The 14245-nt window shown below is 38.3% G+C and overlaps 1 protein-coding gene across 1 annotated transcript in view; it reads left to right on the top strand.

Annotated features, from left to right (window-relative positions):
• The window catches only part of dnah1 (dynein, axonemal, heavy chain 1), a 30035-nt gene that overhangs the window by 7367 nt on the left and 8423 nt on the right, over positions 1-14245 (top strand). Inside the window, exons 21-59 of the mRNA XM_067504230.1 lie at positions 6-127; positions 278-383; positions 481-660; positions 762-902; positions 1090-1253; positions 1375-1488; positions 1565-1753; positions 1843-1948; positions 2453-2566; positions 2655-2804; positions 3035-3121; positions 3241-3427; positions 3517-3608; positions 3720-3874; positions 3963-4140; positions 4220-4414; positions 4505-4624; positions 4771-4929; positions 5038-5139; positions 5222-5362; positions 6622-6782; positions 6866-7023; positions 7192-7365; positions 7601-7779; positions 8066-8296; positions 8519-8715; positions 8980-9115; positions 9351-9559; positions 9672-9843; positions 10612-10803; positions 11000-11110; positions 11284-11469; positions 11588-11779; positions 11876-12043; positions 12175-12366; positions 12882-13013; positions 13255-13380; positions 13551-13670; positions 13884-14033. Of these exons, the coding sequence (XP_067360331.1) occupies positions 6-127; positions 278-383; positions 481-660; positions 762-902; positions 1090-1253; positions 1375-1488; positions 1565-1753; positions 1843-1948; positions 2453-2566; positions 2655-2804; positions 3035-3121; positions 3241-3427; positions 3517-3608; positions 3720-3874; positions 3963-4140; positions 4220-4414; positions 4505-4624; positions 4771-4929; positions 5038-5139; positions 5222-5362; positions 6622-6782; positions 6866-7023; positions 7192-7365; positions 7601-7779; positions 8066-8296; positions 8519-8715; positions 8980-9115; positions 9351-9559; positions 9672-9843; positions 10612-10803; positions 11000-11110; positions 11284-11469; positions 11588-11779; positions 11876-12043; positions 12175-12366; positions 12882-13013; positions 13255-13380; positions 13551-13670; positions 13884-14033 (5988 nt within the window). The remainder of the gene's footprint in view (positions 1-5; positions 128-277; positions 384-480; positions 661-761; positions 903-1089; positions 1254-1374; positions 1489-1564; positions 1754-1842; positions 1949-2452; positions 2567-2654; positions 2805-3034; positions 3122-3240; positions 3428-3516; positions 3609-3719; positions 3875-3962; positions 4141-4219; positions 4415-4504; positions 4625-4770; positions 4930-5037; positions 5140-5221; positions 5363-6621; positions 6783-6865; positions 7024-7191; positions 7366-7600; positions 7780-8065; positions 8297-8518; positions 8716-8979; positions 9116-9350; positions 9560-9671; positions 9844-10611; positions 10804-10999; positions 11111-11283; positions 11470-11587; positions 11780-11875; positions 12044-12174; positions 12367-12881; positions 13014-13254; positions 13381-13550; positions 13671-13883; positions 14034-14245) is intronic.

Genomic DNA, 14245 nt, shown 5'->3' with positions numbered 1-14245 from the left:
TTTAGGTGATTGAGCTTTGTCCAGATGCTCGTTTACTAGAAAAACTGAAAGAGTGCAACATACTTTTGGAACAAGTGCAAAAGGGTCTCAGTGAGTACTTGGAGACAAAACGAGGCTCCTTCCCCAGGTAACAGCGGACATGTCCTCAAAACACTTAATTCCAGAAGTTGTTAATACCAGTCTTATGATTGCACTTAACTGATACCAAGAAAAAAAAAAACGTTTTGAAACACACTTGCACATTACAACGTACTATTCAGCCAATATTTGTTTGTAGATTTTACTTCCTGTCAGATGATGAGCTACTGGAGATTCTGTCCCAGACCAAAGACCCCACTGCTGTTCAGCCACATTTGCGCAAATGCTTTGAGAACATTGCACAGGTTTGTTTTGTCTGGTTTTTATTTTTTTACTCTGTTCATATATTATTAGAAACATAACATTCATGCTACTGTACATGACACACCTGTTTGTTTTCAGCTTCAATTTCAGTCAGACCTGCAGATCACACATATGTACTCAGGAGAAGGGGAGGAAGTGAAGCTGTTCCTGCCAGTGTGGCCAACTGGGAATGTAGAGGACTGGCTAAGGGATGTGGAGAGATCTATGAAGGCCACACTAAGGGATAACATTGATTGCTCACTGAAAGTCTACCCCAAGGTCTGAAATCTTTATGTTCACTATAATTGTTATTATTTGACTTATCAAGTTGATACATTTTAAGGTGAGTTTTTGTAAGATGTGACCTCTTAATCCTTTAGCAACCCCGTGAACAGTGGGTATTATCATGGCCAGGTCAAGTGGTGATAGCTGGCTGTCAAGTCTTCTGGACTGCTGAGGTGTCTGAGGCTTTGGAGCAGGGAGACTTAGCAGATTGCCTTTTCCCCCAGCTACAGAAACAGGTTTGGAATTGGTATTGCACTGTAACATATTAAAACTAATCTGAACCCTTTACATATTTATAATTTGTGTAGAAGTAAGCAGATTCTCCTTTATGTCACTGCCAAAAGCACCGAACATTGTGTACGCTACGGAATCTGTCGACATTCCCAAACTACATTCCCAAACTTTTACTTAACAATTGTGCAGTTGGGTGACTTGGTGCAGCTAGTGAGAGGAGGTCTCTCTAAGAACCAGCGAGCTGTGCTTTCAGCCCTCATTGTCATAGAAGTCCATGCTAAGGATGTCGTTTCAAAACTGGTGGAGCAGAAGGTCTCAAGTGTCAGTGATTTTGAGTGGATCAGCCAGCTTAGGTTTGTTTTGTTCTTTACTGTATGCTTCTGTTACTCCTGACCTTTATGTCCACTGTATAATATAATTTTAAAATATTGTTGGTGTGGGCTGCGCATAATACTGATCAGATCCTGTCTGTAGATATTATTGGGCAAAGGATGACTTGTACACACGCGCAGTAAATGCTGAATTCTTGTATGGATATGAGTACCTTGGCAACTCTGGACGTCTGGTCATCACCCCACTCACTGACAGGTAATTCTCAATTCTAATGTCATTTCCTGAGTACCATACACTCTCTCTGAAATGCACCTCTTTCTGCCTTTTTTAGATGCTACCTGACCCTGACAGGAGCTCTACACTTGAAGTTTGGAGGAGCTCCTGCAGGTCCAGCAGGAACAGGAAAGACAGAAACAACTAAAGACCTGGGAAAAGCTCTGGCCATTCAGACTGTGGTTTTCAACTGTTCTGACCAACTGGACTTCATTGCAATGGGCAAGTTCCTCAAAGGACTAGCCAGGTCAGTAGTAGTTTTTTAGTGCAATGAATTGATAGTTTTACTATTAAATAACATTCAATCAGAATTCTTGGCTGTCTTACATCCTGTAGCTCTGGTGCCTGGGCATGCTTTGATGAGTTTAATCGCATTGATGTGGAGGTACTGTCTGTGGTGGCACAACAGATCACCACTATACAAAAGGCACAGCAGCAAAGGGTGAGATGCTGGTACACTTGAGTTTCCTATGCTTTACTATACATATACATATACATACTGCATGCATATGTTGTTATTTGTTGTACTATATCAGAAGAAATAAAAAATATGCTATTCCTTGGTAAAATGTAAGCATTTCATATATGCGAGTTGAATTATCATTATTTCAGAGATTTCTGGTAGTTTGTGTTCTCTATGATTAATACTTATGACATGTTGTTTGAAAACGAAAACGAAAAAACAAAATTTCTCATAGTGTTTTTCCTGATTGTTCAGATGGAAAGTCCCAGAATAGTTATCTGAAAGATCAAAGAAGACAGCCAGAGAGAGAAGTTTAGGCTGTATGTAAAATTAAAAATTATCACTTGAAATTTACATTAATGACATTTTTAGCGATTGCACTATTCCTAATTTTAAAACATGTAAAGCTACACTACACACTATACAGAGGAGGTTAATTGATTCTCTGATTCTGTGACAACTGTGAACATTCTGTGTTTTTAGGCAGAGCGGTTTGTGTTTGAGGGAGCAGAGATCCCTCTTGTACCATCTTGTGCTGTGTTCATCACTATGAATCCTGGCTATGCTGGCCGCACAGAACTACCTGACAATCTCAAGGTTTGAAATAATAGTTAAATCTTAAATAACTGTAAAACTCAGAGGATAAGGAGATAGCTTTCTGCAAATTTCATTCCATCTTCTTCAGGCCTTGTTTCGTCCTGTGGCCATGATGGTCCCTGACTATGCTATGATAGCTGAGATCTCCTTGTACTCATTTGGCTTCAGTGATGCCAAAGTCCTTTCGAAGAAGATCACCACCACATTCAAGCTCTCATCTGAACAGCTTAGCTCTCAGGTATTGTATGGATCCAGAGGTAATCGGAATTATGATCAACCCAATCATCACATGCAGTGCATTTCTTTCTAACAAAACAAAGTAGTCTAAGTAAGTAAGTGTGTTTGTAACAGACAGTTTCTAAACTGTTATTGTTTACTGTATCTTACTACAAGATAATGTGAAACAACGCATGGTTCAAATGACTTACAGGTTGTGATATGTTGCCAATTCCTCTTATTTACCTAAAGGATCATTATGATTTTGGAATGAGAGCTGTAAAGACTGTGATTTCAGCAGCTGGAAACCTAAAGAGAGAAAATCCTAACATGAATGAGGTTAGAAATGCTTTTTTGTTAATGTGTATAAAATATAGGAAAGCATACGATACTTATGAAGCTTTAGAAACCTTTTTTGCCTAATTAAACATGTATCCTATTATCTCAATGTCTCCCAGGAGCTGATTTGTCTGCGAGCCATTCAAGATGTCAATGTACCAAAGTTTTTACAGGATGACCTAAAACTCTTCAATGGTATTGTGTCCGATCTTTTCCCTAAAACAAAACAGGAGCCAATCAACTATGGTACACTGGAAGAGTCCATGCGTAATGTTTCCAAACAGAAGAACCTCGAAGATGTGGATGGTTAGTGTTTCTAGTGTTGTCTTTTTTTAGAAATGCTGTGACCTGTATATTTTCAGAATGAGTAAATCACAGTATTGGGATGATTCCAGGGTATATAAAAAAGTGTATTCAGCTGTATGAGACTACTGTGGTGAGACATGGCCTGATGTTGGTGGGACCTTCTGGATCAGGGAAGACCAAGGTGAGTCCCATGTCACTGTAGTGTTTATAATTTTATGGAGAAAAGTTAATATTAATTTTTGTAGTGCAGTGTAGAACCATATATTTATCTATTATTTTTGCATTTTTCTAGTGTTACGAAATACTAGGTGCAGCACTAACAGCTCTAAAAGGCCAGCCCTCTGTGAGTGGTGGTGTTTATGAGTCAGTTCAGACATATGTCCTCAACCCTAAGTCTATCACCATGGGACAGCTCTATGGGGAGTATGACTTGCTCACACATGAGTGGTAAATATCTGTTGTTCTACAAAAACCGCAAAGCAAACAAAAATCTGTAAAATACAGATACACAGACCCCTTTTCTTTAATTTTGTAGGACTGATGGAATTCTCTCATCTCTTATCCGTGGAGGTGCATCATCCATGGACAAGGAGAAAAAGTGGTACATGTTTGATGGGCCCGTAGATGCTGTATGGATCGAGAACATGAACACTGTGCTCGATGACAACAAAAAATTGTGCCTTAGCTCTGGGGAAATCATCAAACTCACTGATGTAAGGTTTTTACAGTCCCTGTGTTGTGTCTTCTCTCATGTGCATTCACTCATTTTGTGTCATTTTGTGTCCGTTGCAGGTAATGACAATGATGTTTGAGGTACAAGACTTGGCTGTGGCATCCCCGGCCACGGTGTCCCGCTGTGGTATGGTCTATCTGGAGCCCAGTATTTTGGGCCTCAACCCTTTCATAGACTGCTGGCTGAAGCAGGTCCCTAATGCCCTGAAAGTACACACAGGAGAGATCAGGGCCCTGTTTGCTAGATTCCTGCAGGTGAGAGATTAAGAGAGACAAATTGGTAATCACTATGATAAATCATCATAATATAAACATTATAGCAGTTTTTTTCTGTGCTTTTTGCAGGTCTCCATTACATTTGTCCGCACATCAGTAAAGGAGGTTATCACTTCTCTAGACAGCAACCTTACATTTAGTTTGCTTAAACTAATGGACTGCTTCTTTAATCCATTTGACATTAAAGAGGTGTGTATACAATTATAGTGTGTTAAAGTAATTACTAATGCAAGAGGTTTGAAACGAGACCGCTGGTAGAAGCTTTAGCTCTGCGTCTTGTTAAATTACTTACATGTGCAAGTTAGTGTGTTAATCCAGTCTTATTTGTCTTGTAGGAAGAAAGGCCACCACCTCAAAAGAAATTGGACCGTTTGAAAGAGCTTATTGAGCCCTGGTTCTTTTTCTCTCTGGTGTGGAGTGTAGGAGCCACAGGAGATGCAGCTAGCTGCCAGCGCTTTAGTGCCTGGCTTAAGAACAAGATGGCAGAGGAAAAGGTCAGATTACTATCACTGCTTTAGCATTACAGTTATTTGAAATATAATTTGCATTGCATTTCTTAGTATAGTAATATATTAAATAACCTATGTGTATTTGTCCTTCAGATTAATTTATGTTTTCCAGAGGAGGGGCTGGTGTATGACTACAGACTTGATGATGCAGGGATTAGTAACTTGGAGGAACAGGATGAAGATGAGGAAAGAAATGTAAACACATAAGACTTGAATATATAGAATAGAGAATAGAAATTCCTTTATTGAGCCATTCTTTGTTTTAACTGTAATTAAGGTCCAGTGGGTCAGCTGGATGAAAGATGCAGAGATTGTTGAAATCACACCCGAGACAAATTATGCTGACATCATCGTTCCCACTGCTGATACAGTGAGGATGTCTTTCCTGATGGACATGCTTTTAACAAATAGGAAACCTGTGAGTACCTTTATTATAGATAATTTTCAAATGTCTGATACTTTTTTTTTACACTTTACTGTTATAATGGTCAAAACGGCGTTACTTTTTAGTGTGAAATGTAAAAACATAAGACTGATGTAGACCATCTGAATCCAAATGCTTTAAAAATTGCTAATTGTGGCATGGAGGCGATGAGGCTGTGGCACTATTAATCCTCTATTGAAGACCCCTTTGATTTCATAGTGGCTTTTAGCTAGTGTGTGTTGGATCCAGTGTTTCTCATCTTCCTCTTTAGTAATCCATAGATTTTTTTACGGGGTTTAGGTCAGGTGTGTTGGCTTGCTAATCAAGCACGGTAATATCATGGTCAGCAAACCAGTTGTGGTGGTATTGGCATGCTGGGAATGTGCTTAGCCCTGCTGAAAAAGGAAATCCACATCTCCATAAAGCTTGTCAGAAGACAGAAGCAAGAAGTGCTCTAAAATCTCCTAGTAGATGGCTTGATTGACTTTGGACTTGATAAAACATAGTGGATTAACACCAGCAGATGACATGACACTCAAAATCATCACACACTGTGGAACCTTCACACTGAACGACAGCCAACTTTGAATCTGTGGCTCTTAACTCTTCCTCCCGACACTGGCAACTTGATTTTCCCATGAAATGAAGTGGAGTGGACTTTGGATCACTGAACAAAGGTCCATTTCTTTTTCTCTTCAGCCCAGATAAGATACCTTTGATGTTGTGGCTGGTCCAGGAATGTAACAGTTGCAGCCACAGACATCTGTGCGTGGTGGCTTTTGACGCACTGACTCTCTCCACTCCTTGTGATGTGCTTCTTTCTTGAATTGGCTTTGCTTGCCCAATCTTCTTAAGCCTGGATTGATCCTTGTTGCTTGTTCACATTTTCAAACAACAGTTTTCCCTTCAAGTCAACTCTCCATAAATATGCTTGGAAACAGTAAAACACCAACCATTTCAGTGATAACCTTTTGATGTTTACTATCCTTGTAGAGGGTGTCAATTATCATCTTCTGGATTTCTTTATAGTAATAGTAATTTATTCAAATTTTAATAAATGTTTTAAGATACTGGATTTTTGATTTCTTTGAGCTCTAAGGCATAATAATCAAAATTAAAACAAAAGAGGCCGGAAATAGTTAATCTAATCTAGAGTTTTACTTTTTAATTAAAATTACTAAAAATATGTACTTTTTCAGGATAATAAAATGTTTTGATATGTACCTATATATTTGTCTATGTGTGTAATCCAGGTGCTGTGTGTTGGTCCCACTGGTACAGGAAAGACCCTGATTATGTCAAACAAATTGCTGAAGACCATGCCTGCTGAATACATCACACACTTCCTTATGTTTTCTGCTCGTACCTCAGCCAACCAGACACAAGATTATATTGACAATAAATTGGACAAAAGGTATGTCTGCTTTACTGTCCTTGATGCAGCCTATTTTCAAAAAAATACATTTGACTCACCACTTGATGGTGCATGTGTATCAGGCGGAAGGGTGTGTTTGGGCCTCCAGTGGGGAAATATTTCATCTTCTTCATTGATGATCTAAACATGCCCATGTTGGAGACCTATGGTGCTCAGCCCCCTATTGAGCTGCTTCGGCAGTGGATGGACCATGCGGGCTGGTATGACAGAAAACAGATAGGTGAGAACATTCAAAGTCTTTACTCTTTTCTTAATATTACTGTTCATAATTAATATCATACTTTAGGATAAATAATAAACGTTACTTTTGATTTATACAAAACTATTTCTTCAGTTAACATTTTATTTAATTATTCTTCTCATTTGCTTTTTTTTCCGTTCTGTATAGGGACATTCAAGCTCTTGGTGGACATCAATTTTGCCTGTGCCATGGGACCCCCAGGTGGAGGCCGAAACCCCATCACCCAGCGTTTTACTCGCCACTTCAACTTCCTGTCCTTCACTGAAATGGACGATGCCAGCAAGAAAAAGATTTTCTCCACCATTCTAGGCAGCTGGATGGGTGAGCTAGATCTGCCAATGTGTGAATTTTCTGTATGGAAACTTGTAGTTTCAGGATATCTGTTGCAGTGGTAAAAATACATTACTCACATGTACATCTAACCGAATTATCGCATTAAAATCATATTTTAGAGCAAATTTAAAAAGAATCAAAATGATCAAATGAGCCTTAAGTAAACAGATAATTAACTTGATGTTGACACTTCTCTCTCCTCTCTCTTGCTCTTTTTCATCAGAACCTGTGCCAGAAATTCAGCCACTAAATGAGTCTCTTGTAGATGCCACTATCCGAGTCTATTCTACCATTACCTCTCAGCTTCTTCCAACTCCAGCCAAATCCCATTATACCTTCAACCTGAGAGACCTGTCTAAGGTCTTCCAGGGCATCTTTATGGCTGAGGCTAAAATGATAGAGGTACAGGGATCCAACAGAATCGGATGAATATGAATATAAATAAATTATTCATTGACTAAAATGAAACTGATTTTAGGAATTTTCTAGTTTAGTCACTTTATCCATTAGAAAGTACATTGTAAAGCCTGACATGTTATGAATCTCTAGATTTGTAATCATTTATAAAGAAGTTTTAAAGAAGGAGAAAAGATTGAAAGTAGTTTGATTACTCTCATAACTATTTCATTATCCAGTATATACTTGTAAAAGGAGACTTTGTTGAGACTTTTTACTTTGTTGTTTTTAGAACATATTTCAGCTATTGCAGCTGTGGTACCATGAAAGCTGCCGAGTTTTCCAGGACCGTCTGGTGTGTGCTGAGGATAGGGACTGGTTCAACATGCTTCTGAAGGACTGCATTCAGAAGTTTAACTGCAACTTCGAAGAGGTTGTGTGCTGCCAACCTGTTCTATATGGAGATTTCATGATTCCTGGAGCTGACCATAAAGTATACAAACTCATAGAAGATAACGAGAAGGTGAGCAGTGCCAACCAATGTTTGGGTAATTTTTAGGGTATATTTTCCTGTTAGTGAACAGCCAGTATCCTAGGAATAGCAAACTCTGCTTTAAGAAGGTAAATTTTCCTTTCTCTGTTACTTTATTCAGTCTGAAATATAAATGGGTTACTGTTTACTTCACAAAGTAGTTTTTTTTTTTATCTCAGTTTTATACTGTATTACTAAATATAATTTCTGCAGTTGGTGAAAGTTATGGAAGAATACATGGAAGACTACAACCAGACCAGTACCACAAAGATGAAGCTGGTGCTCTTCATGGATGCCATTGAACACGTATGCCGGATAAGTCGTATCTTGCGCCAGCCCTTGGGCAATGCCTTGCTGCTTGGAGTGGGTGGCAGCGGGCGGCAGTCGCTCACTAAGCTTGCCTCATACATGTGAGATACTCTCATGAAAAGTTTTTTAGGCTTTTGTTTATTTCTATTGATTTCAGCAAACAACAGAAACTGGCTTGCTGAGACTGACTGACTAACAAAATGACTTAAATGTCTATTTAAGTCACTGTACAAAATAGTGTAAAAGTAGTGTAATAAATTTTATTCTGTAATTTAATTGGTTACATTTTTAAATGATAGCTTTAACTCATATATGATTAATATTGCATAAAGATTGTGATGCCCCCTCAATTTATCCACATTCAGATCAGAGTATGAGTGTTTCCAGATTGAGCTGTCTAAGAACTATGGTCAAACAGAGTGGAAGGAAGATATTAAAAGCATCATGATGAGAGCTGGTCTTCAGAACCAGCAGATCACTTTCCTCTTTGTGGACACACAGGTAAACTGCTTGCTTCATTTGTTCCTGGTAGTAATAAAATCACTAACATAAATAGAACATATTGTGCTAATCTGGTGTAGTGGTATTTGTATTTTAGGGATACTTTTGCCCTCATTTTTAATCAGTCTAAACACTATAATTTAAAAGGCCCATTATCTAAATTATCATAAGTATGAGTGCGTATGTCTTTCTCAATTTTATTTTACTCATTATTGTCCTTATGTTAACCTGCCAGATTAAAAGTGAGTCATTCCTAGAGGATATCAACAACATTTTGAACTCTGGGGATGTTCCCAACCTGTATGCAGCAGATGAGCAGGAGCGCATCCTGACATCCATGAAGCCAGTGGTGCTAGACCTTGGGCAGCAGCCAACTAAAGCCAACCTATTGGCTGCCTACATCAGGAGGGTCCGCAGTAACATCCATACTGTACTCTGCATGAGGTTAATAATTATAAAGAGCTTTTTCACTTAATCCAAAGCAAATGAAAAGGAAATGCTGTTCTTTTATTGTCTTTGTTCCCTATTGTTTATAGTCTTTTTCTTTTTTCTGCAGTCCTATTGGTGAGGTGTTTCGTGCACGACTGAGGCAGTTTCCTTCCCTGGTAACATGCTGTACCATAGACTGGTTCAGCGCTTGGCCAGATGAGGCTCTCCAGGCTGTGGCAACATCATTTCTTAATGAGCTGCCTGAACTAGAAGCTAGCCCCACAGCCATGAAAGGACTGGTGAGGGTCCTGCGTGTGTGTGTGTGTGTGTGTGTGTGTGTGTGTGTGTGTGTGTGTGTACGTGTCTGTTTAGGGGTTTGTCTTTCCATGATAGTTTCTGCTCTTCCTTTACTTCTGGTTCTGCTACCTGATGGCCAGTATTTGCCAAGGATCATTGTCTTGGTGTCAGCTGCCTTTATCTTCTCTTTTGGCCAGTTTAATATAGTAGCGGGGTGTCTGATGACCGACATGGCATATGTATTAATAACCTGTACATTCAGCTGACTTCTTAAGACCTGCCTTAAGAAGCACTCTCTGTGCTCTTTGTAGGTATAAAAATTTATGTATTTAAATATAATATAATATATTATACAATTTTAAAACTAAACTAAGATATATTTTACAATTATAAAAATTACCCAGTGTGTTGTTACTCCTGAGAGAAGTAGTCGTACATGTCGGAAATTTTACTTAAACATAAACTGTAAAATGTATCATACAAGCCAGTTAGGTCAAATCAGAAAAAATAGGAGTAAAATTGGCTGTTTGTAAGGATTGCTGGAGCACAATAGTCTCAGATTGCACTTCTGTTGCAGCTTCATTTGAAACTGTAGAGCGGATAAAGAATAGTGCTCTCTGTGATGGATTACCTTGCTCAAAAACTTTGTAATTTTGCAACTAAACATTGTTTTGCAAAAAAATGTTTTGAAAAACTAAAATAACAAGTCTAAATTACTTAAAAACAATTTCATTAAGTAAAATCTGTCCCTAATTTTTTCACTTCTCCAGACAATGATGTGTATGAAGATTCACCAAATAGTGGCCAAGAATTGTGAAAAGTACCTGACTGAACTTTCACGACATAATTATGTGACACCTAAAAGCTACCTGGAACTGCTCAAAATCTTCTCAGATCTCATTGGACGCAGGAAACAAGAACTGTGTGGTGCTCGTCAGCGCATGAAGACTGGTTTGGACAAGGCAAGAAAGTGAAAAAACAAAAAACAAAATAGCAGTCACATTAAAGTTTTTATGTATTTTGCAGTTTGGTAATATGTCTCCATATGTTTGTGGATGTTTTAAAGTATACTGTAAATGTACGTGTAATTTGTGTAATTTGATTATTATGCCTATTTAGCACTCTTATTCAAGTATGTGCTATATGTTGATCTTGTAGCTCCTCAAAACAGCTGAAGATGTGAGTAAGATGCAGAAGGAAATTGAGGCGATGGGGCCTGATTTGGAACAGGCTTCTAAGGACATTGCCATCACAATGGAGACCATAAAAGTAAGGATATATTAATAGTGTTAGAAACAACTAAGTCATATACTGTTTTCCTAAATTTCCCTTGCATTTATATTGCATAATGTATCCCTATGTCTTTATACCAATGTTTAAATTGATGCTTTTTGTTTCTAGTTGTATACCAATAGAGCATAATACACATCTTATTTTGACAGAAAGAAACACTGGTTGCAGAGGAGACCCGAAAATCAGTGCAGGAAGACGAAGCAAAAGCTTCAGAGAAAGCCTCTGTAGCAGGTGCCATAGCAGCAGACGCCCAGAGAGATCTGGACGAGGCTCTGCCAGCCCTGGATGCTGCCCTGACCAGTCTTAAGTCACTCAATAAGAATGACATCACTGAGGTCAGGGATTGAAAAATAATTTGTCAAGATATTCTTCAACAGCATTGTTTGTTTATAGCTGTAACATTCTGGTCTACTTTTATCATTTTTCTGTGAACTGACACTAAATGTGTTCCAGGTCCGAGCAATGCAGCGACCACCGCAGGGAGTGAAGCTGGTTATTGAAGCAGTGTGCATTATGAAGGGCATCAAACCTAAAAAGGTACCTGGAGAGAAGCCTGGCACTAAGGTTGATGACTACTGGGAACCTGGCAAGGCTCTGCTACAGGACCCCGGCAAGTTTCTGGAGAGCCTCTTTAAGTATGATAAGGTAAAGCAGATACTTCGTAAATGTATTACCATGTCTCACCTGAACATAATTATTGTCTTTTATTATCTTATAATATTTTAATAATTGCTTCTGCAGGACAACATCCCAGATAGTGTGATTAGTTTAGTCCAGCCCTACATAGATAATGAAGAATTCCAGCCAGCTTCCATTGCAAAGGTTTCCAAAGCCTGTACCTCCATTTGCCAGTGGGTGCGAGCTATGCATGTATATCACTTTGTGTCCAAAGCTGTGAAACCTAAAAGGGTAAAAACTCAACTATATTGTTTGAGCATTCACCTTGATCAACATTTTAAGATATTTGTAACAAGAATGAACTCACAGTTTATTTACATAACGGTGTCTTAAAAATATTAAAAATTGAAATATTTGTACAGCAAGCACTCCAGGAGGCCCAGGAGGATTTAGCAGTGACCCAGCACCTCCTTAATGAGGCCAAAGAGAAGCTGGCAGCAGTGGAGAGCAGTATTGTCCGTTTGCAGGCCACATACCAGGGCAGTCTGGCTAAGAAAGATGACCTGGACAACAAGTATCAACTTTGTCAAACGCGCCTCATCAGAGCAGACAAGGTAAGAATGAGGGATAGAAAAAACTTTCATTTGTTTACTGAAGGAAAATGTATTATTATACCAGCACAAGAGGTCAGAGAGATAGTAAGGAACAGGAAACAAATCAGAAGAGAATTAGAGAAGTAGAAATCATATTATTATATTATATCAAAGTTAAAAACTAAATACAGTATATTACCCTAAACCAGGATGTTAAAATCAAATGCATATGCAAAACTAATGGTGCAAAAGTGAGTAATACATACAGTACCCTTGGATTATAAAGAGTAATTCTTTTCATGATGAATTTATATTATACATATGTTATGTTAATAATATAATAATGAAGCACCACAATAAAGCAAAATACAAATATTTTTAGTGTAACAGGCAGTAATTGCTCTTAAATAGCAATGTCAATAGAAAGGCAGTGTAATAGTGTCTTTTCAAATCCTTTCCTAATTTTATTTTTAATTTCAGGATATTAAACATTATCATTAATACTTGTGTCATGATGATGCTTTCTTTTTCTACAGCTTATCAATGGACTGGCAGATGAGAAGGTGCGATGGAAGGAAACAGTGAAACATCTGGATTACATGGTCAATAATGTGGCTGGCGATGTGTTTCTCTCTGCGGGATTTGTGGCATACCTAGGACCCTTCACTGTAAGCGAGTTGTAGCTTAGCAAATTCATGAGTTTAAATACATATTAAACTGTTGCACTACCCAAACTGTACTGTAAATATACTTATTTCCAAATTCCAGCCACATCCACATTTTAATATTAATTATTATAATGTTTCCTGGTGTAAAGTTGTCAACAATTAAATTGCAAAGAATGTGCCATTGTTTTTCTGCCATCACAACTGTCTAATTTGCAAAATGCTGCATTATTTTTGTGTTTAGGGAGAATATAGGGCAGCCATGGCAGAAGAATGGCTGCTCTGTATCAAAGAGCTAAACATTCCACACACTGAGGAATCCAGCCTGATCAGCACGTTAGAAGATCCAGTAAAGATCCGTTCCTGGCAGGTCAGACCAAAACTGTTATCAGCTGATGTTTGGCATCAAAGTCTTTTAAAATAGATCTCAAATGTTTGTAATGGGACCATCAGGAAAATTTAGTTTTTTCATGCTTTCTACTTATGTTAACAGTCAGTCACCTTTATTGTCATCATACTTTGACATTTCTGTGTACATAGATATCCGGTTTGCCTAAGGATAAATTTTCAGTAGAGAATGGTGTGATTACTCACTACTCTCTGCGCTGGGCTCTGTTCATTGATCCACAAGGACAAGCCAACACCTGGATCAAAAACATGGTGAGGACAACTTGTTTTTTGTTTTGATCTTACATTAACTGCAGAGGGTGCCAGTGAGATAAGATAAAGCCATATCTATTTGTACATTTTAATGTATTGCTCTACGTGACATACTGAATGTAGTCTAATGTAGTTATAGTCTAGTGCAGTCTCATCCACATATTTTAGAAAGCTTACTTATAATATAATACTTGGCTTCTTGTTGTCATCTAGGAGCGGGACAATGGATTGGAAGTGATGAAACTCAGTGATCGGGATTTCCTCCGCAATCTTGAGAATGCCATTCGCTTTGGTAAACCATGCCTTTTGGAGAATGTAGGAGAGGAGCTAGATCCTGCTCTAGAGCCTGTCTTGTTGCAGCAGGTAAATGAATACATACATGCACTCACTGGCCACCTCATTAGGTACGCCTGTAAAGTCTAATGCAATCAAATATAGCAGCTCTGCAATGTATTCTACTTTAAGGTTATAGTATCTTAGTTTTTAATTGAAAACTGTCAGAATAGTGACAATTCTACTATGTCTCTAATGTTGAGGTCATAATGGGTGGTGTAGTTACTACATTAAGATTCTGA

Source organism: Channa argus, chromosome 5, assembly GCF_033026475.1.
Source record: "Channa argus isolate prfri chromosome 5, Channa argus male v1.0, whole genome shotgun sequence".
NCBI lineage: Eukaryota > Metazoa > Chordata > Actinopteri > Anabantiformes > Channidae > Channa > Channa argus.
Note: the sequence above shows the minus strand (reverse complement) of the source record. Positions and strands in the feature narration are given on the sequence as shown.